Genomic DNA, 8,027 nt, shown 5'->3' with positions numbered 1-8,027 from the left:
CACCAGCTTGCCATGGAAGGCCACAACCCGCTGCATCACACCCTTGGTAGGGCAGGCCGCTCAGCTGCGGCATGGAAATGGTCCTGGTGATGAGCTTCTGCTGCGGCGGCTCCGGTGTCATGTTGTAGCAGCTGGGTCCAATGTAACGCTGCTCCTGGCGTGTGCCCACGGTCGGCTTGAGCGGCTGCTGCTACTTCTTGGCCTGGAGGTTGTTGTTGCTCTGCGAAAAGACCGAGATGCCCGAGTCATCCGAATGCTGGCCATCGAGGCTGTCCTCCTGGACGCTGTTCACGCTATAGGCCAGCGAGGGGGTGTTGGATAGCTCATCAACGGGCAGCAGGAGCGAAGTGGTCTGCATTGCCGCCGGCCGGGCTGTGACGAGCTCGCCCTGGTCTTGATCCAGCTCATCCTGATCCTGTGGCTGCTCCTGAGTGCATTTACCATAACCTAAAACGTATGATGTCAAAGCTGCCAGCAATCGATATTCAAAGCTGCGTATGGCGGCATGCCAGCAATCGATAGTCAATGCTGCAATGCCGTACATCGTCACTGATCGTCGCTGTTGCACATGGCTGCAGGCAACCAGCGGAAAGTCAAGGCGGTCAGACTTCGACATAAGAGTAGTGATAATGAACTGGGCACACTGCATAACGGTTCTTGATCAGGCTTTTCCACTGGGCAATGAGGCCTCTCGATGAGGGCGCCTCTTGGGCGTCAGATCACAGAGCTGGGCCAGCGACATGGCCGGACGCATCCCATTAATGCTGCCATTGGTCCATAGCAGTGCTCCACCTCAGAGTCCTCAACGGCCTCGTCGTCTGTGCTTAGCTAGCTGGATACGAAAAAACGTAAGATTAAAAGAGGATTCTTGAAAGCCTTGACGTGTACTCACAGCTTGTCCAGCGAAGCCTTCAGTGTGTTCTGCCTGTTAATCTTGCGCAGCAGCTTCAGCTCCTTCTCCCGCGACTTGGTGTCCTGCAGCTCCTGCTGGATCTTCTGCTCGACGGCCACATAGCCTCGTCGCAACGGCCTGCCCTCCGAGTCTCGCCCGTTGGCGAGTTGCCGTTCTCCAGGAATACCAACGCCGTGCGTGTGTTCAGCTTGAGGGTGTTGCTGTTGCTGCTGACTTCCATTCTGATGGCTCCCTGAGCTGCTGATCTTGCCCAATGGCGTGACGGGCGGCAGGGGACTATTGGGTGGGGACTATTGGGGGTCACCAGCTTGCCATGGAAGGCCACAACCCGCTGCATCACACCCTTGGTAGGGCAGGCCGCTCAGCTGCGGCATGGAAATGGTCCTGGTGATGAGCTTCTGCTGCGGCGGCTCCGGTGTCATGTTGTAGCAGCTGGGTCCAATGTAACGCTGCTCCTGGCGTGTGCCCACGGTCGGCTTGAGCGGCTGCTGCTACTTCTTGGCCTGGAGGTTGTTGTTGCTCTGCGAAAAGACCGAGATGCCCGAGTCATCCGAATGCTGACCATCGAGGCTGTCCTCCTGGACGCTGTTCACGCTATAGGCCAGCGAGGGGGTGTTGGATAGCTCATCAACGGGCAGCAGGAGCGAAGTGGTCTGCATTGCCGCCGGCCGGGCTGTGACGAGCTCGCCCTGGTCTTGATCCAGCTCATCCTGATCCTGTGGCTGCTCCTGAGTGCATTTACCATAACCTAAAACGTATGATGTCAAAGCTGCCAGCAATCGATATTCAAAGCTGCGTATGGCGGCATGCCAGCAATCGATAGTCAATGCTGCAATGCCGTACATCGTCACTGATCGTCGCTGTTGCACATGGCTGCAGGCAACCAGCGGAAAGTCAAGGCGGTCAGACTTCGACATAAGAGTAGTGATAATGAACTGGGCACACTGCATAACGGTTCTTGATCAGGCTTTTCCACTGGGCAATGAGGCCTCTCGATGAGGGCGCCTCTTGGGCGTCAGATCACAGAGCTGGGCCAGCGACATGGCCGGACGCATCCCATTAATGCTGCCATTGGTCCATAGCAGTGCTCCACCTCAGAGTCCTCAACGGCCTCGTCGTCTGTGCTTAGCTAGCTGGATACGAAAAAACGTAAGATTAAAAGAGGATTCTTGAAAGCCTTGACGTGTACTCACAGCTTGTCCAGCGAAGCCTTCAGTGTGTTCTGCCTGTTAATCTTGCGCAGCAGCTTCAGCTCCTTCTCCCGCGACTTGGTGTCCTGCAGCTCCTGCTGGATCTTCTGCTCGACGGCCACATAGCCTCGTCGCAACGGCCTGCCCTCCGAGTCTCGCCCGTTGGCGAGTTGCCGTTCTCCAGGAATACCAACGCCGTGCGTGTGTTCAGCTTGAGGGTGTTGCTGTTGCTGCTGACTTCCATTCTGATGGCTCCCTGAGCTGCTGATCTTGCCCAATGGCGTGACGGGCGGCAGGGGACTATTGGGGGTCACCAGCTTGCCATGGAAGGCCACAACCCGCTGCATCACACCCTTGGTAGGGCAGGCCGCTCAGCTGCGGCATGGAAATGGTCCTGGTGATGAGCTTCTGCTGCGGCGGCTCCGGTGTCATGTTGTAGCAGCTGGGTCCAATGTAACGCTGCTCCTGGCGTGTGCCCACGGTCGGCTTGAGCGGCTGCTGCTACTTCTTGGCCTGGAGGTTGTTGTTGCTCTGCGAAAAGACCGAGATGCCCGAGTCATCCGAATGCTGGCCATCGAGGCTGTCCTCCTGGACGCTGTTCACGCTATAGGCCAGCGAGGGGGTGTTGGATAGCTCATCAACGGGCAGCAGGAGCGAAGTGGTCTGCATTGCCGCCGGCCGGGCTGTGACGAGCTCGCCCTGGTCTTGATCCAGCTCATCCTGATCCTGTGGCTGCTCCTGAGTGCATTTACCATAACCTAAAACGTATGATGTCAAAGCTGCCAGCAATCGATATTCAAAGCTGCGTATGGCGGCATGCCAGCAATCGATAGTCAATGCTGCAATGCCGTACATCGTCACTGATCGTCGCTGTTGCACATGGCTGCAGGCAACCAGCGGAAAGTCAAGGCGGTCAGACTTCGACATAAGAGTAGTGATAATGAACTGGGCACACTGCATAACGGTTCTTGATCAGGCTTTTCCACTGGGCAATGAGGCCTCTCGATGAGGGCGCCTCTTGGGCGTCAGATCACAGAGCTGGGCCAGCGACATGGCCGGACGCATCCCATTAATGCTGCCATTGGTCCATAGCAGTGCTCCACCTCAGAGTCCTCAACGGCCTCGTCGTCTGTGCTTAGCTAGCTGGATACGAAAAAACGTAAGATTAAAAGAGGATTCTTGAAAGCCTTGACGTGTACTCACAGCTTGTCCAGCGAAGCCTTCAGTGTGTTCTGCCTGTTAATCTTGCGCAGCAGCTTCAGCTCCTTCTCCCGCGACTTGGTGTCCTGCAGCTCCTGCTGGATCTTCTGCTCGACGGCCACATAGCCTCGTCGCAACGGCCTGCCCTCCGAGTCTCGCCCGTTGGCGAGTTGCCGTTCTCCAGGAATACCAACGCCGTGCGTGTGTTCAGCTTGAGGGTGTTGCTGTTGCTGCTGACTTCCATTCTGATGGCTCCCTGAGCTGCTGATCTTGCCCAATGGCGTGACGGGCGGCAGGGGACTATTGGGTGGGGACTATTGGGGGTCACCAGCTTGCCATGGAAGGCCACAACCCGCTGCATCACACCCTTGGTAGGGCAGGCCGCTCAGCTGCGGCATGGAAATGGTCCTGGTGATGAGCTTCTGCTGCGGCGGCTCCGGTGTCATGTTGTAGCAGCTGGGTCCAATGTAACGCTGCTCCTGGCGTGTGCCCACGGTCGGCTTGAGCGGCTGCTGCTACTTCTTGGCCTGGAGGTTGTTGTTGCTCTGCGAAAAGACCGAGATGCCCGAGTCATCCGAATGCTGGCCATCGAGGCTGTCCTCCTGGACGCTGTTCACGCTATAGGCCAGCGAGGGGGTGTTGGATAGCTCATCAACGGGCAGCAGGAGCGAAGTGGTCTGCATTGCCGCCGGCCGGGCTGTGACGAGCTCGCCCTGGTCTTGATCCAGCTCATCCTGATCCTGTGGCTGCTCCTGAGTGCATTTACCATAACCTAAAACGTATGATGTCAAAGCTGCCAGCAATCGATATTCAAAGCTGCGTATGGCGGCATGCCAGCAATCGATAGTCAATGCTGCAATGCCGTACATCGTCACTGATCGTCGCTGTTGCACATGGCTGCAGGCAACCAGCGGAAAGTCAAGGCGGTCAGACTTCGACATAAGAGTAGTGATAATGAACTGGGCACACTGCATAACGGTTCTTGATCAGGCTTTTCCACTGGGCAATGAGGCCTCTCGATGAGGGCGCCTCTTGGGCGTCAGATCACAGAGCTGGGCCAGCGACATGGCCGGACGCATCCCATTAATGCTGCCATTGGTCCATAGCAGTGCTCCACCTCAGAGTCCTCAACGGCCTCGTCGTCTGTGCTTAGCTAGCTGGATACGAAAAAACGTAAGATTAAAAGAGGATTCTTGAAAGCCTTGACGTGTACTCACAGCTTGTCCAGCGAAGCCTTCAGTGTGTTCTGCCTGTTAATCTTGCGCAGCAGCTTCAGCTCCTTCTCCCGCGACTTGGTGTCCTGCAGCTCCTGCTGGATCTTCTGCTCGACGGCCACATAGCCTCGTCGCAACGGCCTGCCCTCCGAGTCTCGCCCGTTGGCGAGTTGCCGTTCTCCAGGAATACCAACGCCGTGCGTGTGTTCAGCTTGAGGGTGTTGCTGTTGCTGCTGACTTCCATTCTGATGGCTCCCTGAGCTGCTGATCTTGCCCAATGGCGTGACGGGCGGCAGGGGACTATTGGGTGGGGACTATTGGGGGTCACCAGCTTGCCATGGAAGGCCACAACCCGCTGCATCACACCCTTGGTAGGGCAGGCCGCTCAGCTGCGGCATGGAAATGGTCCTGGTGATGAGCTTCTGCTGCGGCGGCTCCGGTGTCATGTTGTAGCAGCTGGGTCCAATGTAACGCTGCTCCTGGCGTGTGCCCACGGTCGGCTTGAGCGGCTGCTGCTACTTCTTGGCCTGGAGGTTGTTGTTGCTCTGCGAAAAGACCGAGATGCCCGAGTCATCCGAATGCTGACCATCGAGGCTGTCCTCCTGGACGCTGTTCACGCTATAGGCCAGCGAGGGGGTGTTGGATAGCTCATCAACGGGCAGCAGGAGCGAAGTGGTCTGCATTGCCGCCGGCCGGGCTGTGACGAGCTCGCCCTGGTCTTGATCCAGCTCATCCTGATCCTGTGGCTGCTCCTGAGTGCATTTACCATAACCTAAAACGTATGATGTCAAAGCTGCCAGCAATCGATATTCAAAGCTGCGTATGGCGGCATGCCAGCAATCGATAGTCAATGCTGCAATGCCGTACATCGTCACTGATCGTCGCTGTTGCACATGGCTGCAGGCAACCAGCGGAAAGTCAAGGCGGTCAGACTTCGACATAAGAGTAGTGATAATGAACTGGGCACACTGCATAACGGTTCTTGATCAGGCTTTTCCACTGGGCAATGAGGCCTCTCGATGAGGGCGCCTCTTGGGCGTCAGATCACAGAGCTGGGCCAGCGACATGGCCGGACGCATCCCATTAATGCTGCCATTGGTCCATAGCAGTGCTCCACCTCAGAGTCCTCAACGGCCTCGTCGTCTGTGCTTAGCTAGCTGGATACGAAAAAACGTAAGATTAAAAGAGGATTCTTGAAAGCCTTGACGTGTACTCACAGCTTGTCCAGCGAAGCCTTCAGTGTGTTCTGCCTGTTAATCTTGCGCAGCAGCTTCAGCTCCTTCTCCCGCGACTTGGTGTCCTGCAGCTCCTGCTGGATCTTCTGCTCGACGGCCACATAGCCTCGTCGCAACGGCCTGCCCTCCGAGTCTCGCCCGTTGGCGAGTTGCCGTTCTCCAGGAATACCAACGCCGTGCGTGTGTTCAGCTTGAGGGTGTTGCTGTTGCTGCTGACTTCCATTCTGATGGCTCCCTGAGCTGCTGATCTTGCCCAATGGCGTGACGGGCGGCAGGGGACTATTGGGTGACAGGGTCACCAGCTTGCCATGGAAGGCCACAACCCGCTGCATCACACCCTTGGTAGGGCAGGCCGCTCAGCTGCGGCATGGAAATGGTCCTGGTGATGAGCTTCTGCTGCGGCGGCTCCGGTGTCATGTTGTAGCAGCTGGGTCCAATGTAACGCTGCTCCTGGCGTGTGCCCACGGTCGGCTTGAGCGGCTGCTGCTACTTCTTGGCCTGGAGGTTGTTGTTGCTCTGCGAAAAGACCGAGATGCCCGAGTCATCCGAATGCTGACCATCGAGGCTGTCCTCCTGGACGCTGTTCACGCTATAGGCCAGCGAGGGGGTGTTGGATAGCTCATCAACGGGCAGCAGGAGCGAAGTGGTCTGCATTGCCGCCGGCCGGGCTGTGACGAGCTCGCCCTGGTCTTGATCCAGCTCATCCTGATCCTGTGGCTGCTCCTGAGTGCATTTACCATAACCTAAAACGTATGATGTCAAAGCTGCCAGCAATCGATATTCAAAGCTGCGTATGGCGGCATGCCAGCAATCGATAGTCAATGCTGCAATGCCGTACATCGTCACTGATCGTCGCTGTTGCACATGGCTGCAGGCAACCAGCGGAAAGTCAAGGCGGTCAGACTTCGACATAAGAGTAGTGATAATGAACTGGGCACACTGCATAACGGTTCTTGATCAGGCTTTTCCACTGGGCAATGAGGCCTCTCGATGAGGGCGCCTCTTGGGCGTCAGATCACAGAGCTGGGCCAGCGACATGGCCGGACGCATCCCATTAATGCTGCCATTGGTCCATAGCAGTGCTCCACCTCAGAGTCCTCAACGGCCTCGTCGTCTGTGCTTAGCTAGCTGGATACGAAAAAACGTAAGATTAAAAGAGGATTCTTGAAAGCCTTGACGTGTACTCACAGCTTGTCCAGCGAAGCCTTCAGTGTGTTCTGCCTGTTAATCTTGCGCAGCAGCTTCAGCTCCTTCTCCCGCGACTTGGTGTCCTGCAGCTCCTGCTGGATCTTCTGCTCGACGGCCACATAGCCTCGTCGCAACGGCCTGCCCTCCGAGTCTCGCCCGTTGGCGAGTTGCCGTTCTCCAGGAATACCAACGCCGTGCGTGTGTTCAGCTTGAGGGTGTTGCTGTTGCTGCTGACTTCCATTCTGATGGCTCCCTGAGCTGCTGATCTTGCCCAATGGCGTGACGGGCGGCAGGGGACTATTGGGTGGGGACTATTGGGGGTCACCAGCTTGCCATGGAAGGCCACAACCCGCTGCATCACACCCTTGGTAGGGCAGGCCGCTCAGCTGCGGCATGGAAATGGTCCTGGTGATGAGCTTCTGCTGCGGCGGCTCCGGTGTCATGTTGTAGCAGCTGGGTCCAATGTAACGCTGCTCCTGGCGTGTGCCCACGGTCGGCTTGAGCGGCTGCTGCTACTTCTTGGCCTGGAGGTTGTTGTTGCTCTGCGAAAAGACCGAGATGCCCGAGTCATCCGAATGCTGACCATCGAGGCTGTCCTCCTGGACGCTGTTCACGCTATAGGCCAGCGAGGGGGTGTTGGATAGCTCATCAACGGGCAGCAGGAGCGAAGTGGTCTGCATTGCCGCCGGCCGGGCTGTGACGAGCTCGCCCTGGTCTTGATCCAGCTCATCCTGATCCTGTGGCTGCTCCTGAGTGCATTTACCATAACCTAAAACGTATGATGTCAAAGCTGCCAGCAATCGATATTCAAAGCTGCGTATGGCGGCATGCCAGCAATCGATAGTCAATGCTGCAATGCCGTACATCGTCACTGATCGTCGCTGTTGCACATGGCTGCAGGCAACCAGCGGAAAGTCAAGGCGGTCAGACTTCGACATAAGAGTAGTGATAATGAACTGGGCACACTGCATAACGGTTCTTGATCAGGCTTTTCCACTGGGCAATGAGGCCTCTCGATGAGGGCGCCTCTTGGGCGTCAGATCACAGAGCTGGGCCAGCGACATGGCCGGACGCATCCCATTAATGC

The 8,027-nt window shown here is 57.0% G+C and overlaps 1 protein-coding gene and 2 pseudogenes across 1 annotated transcript; all 3 read right to left on the bottom strand.

Annotated features, from left to right (window-relative positions):
• Positions 1-86: 86 nt before the first annotated feature.
• On the bottom strand, positions 87-1,460 carry LOC147642524 (uncharacterized). Its single transcript, XM_086841009.1, has 2 exons — positions 893-1,460; positions 87-832 (listed from the first exon to the last, which is right to left on the bottom strand). The coding sequence occupies exon 2, from the start codon at positions 647-649 to the stop codon at positions 191-193; it is 459 nt and encodes a 152-aa protein (XP_086697135.1). The 5' UTR covers positions 650-832; positions 893-1,460; the 3' UTR covers positions 87-190.
• A 73-nt stretch (positions 1,461-1,533) lies between these two features.
• Positions 1,534-5,088, bottom strand: LOC110181627 (uncharacterized; annotated as a pseudogene).
• Positions 5,089-5,161: 73 nt separating this feature from the next.
• On the bottom strand, positions 5,162-7,508 carry LOC110181624 (uncharacterized; annotated as a pseudogene).
• Between the last annotated feature and the right edge of the window lie 519 nt (positions 7,509-8,027).

Source organism: Drosophila serrata, unplaced genomic scaffold (assembly GCF_035046125.1).
Source record: "Drosophila serrata isolate PLE 108 unplaced genomic scaffold, ASM3504612v1 contig_384, whole genome shotgun sequence".
NCBI lineage: Eukaryota > Metazoa > Arthropoda > Insecta > Diptera > Drosophilidae > Drosophila > Drosophila serrata.
This window is presented reverse-complemented; position numbering and strand designations above follow the sequence as displayed.

Coding starts and splice junctions, on each gene's coding strand:
- LOC147642524 (XM_086841009.1), bottom strand. CDS start 649: ATGCAGTGTGCCCAGTTCATTATCACTACTCTTATGTCGAAGTCTGAC.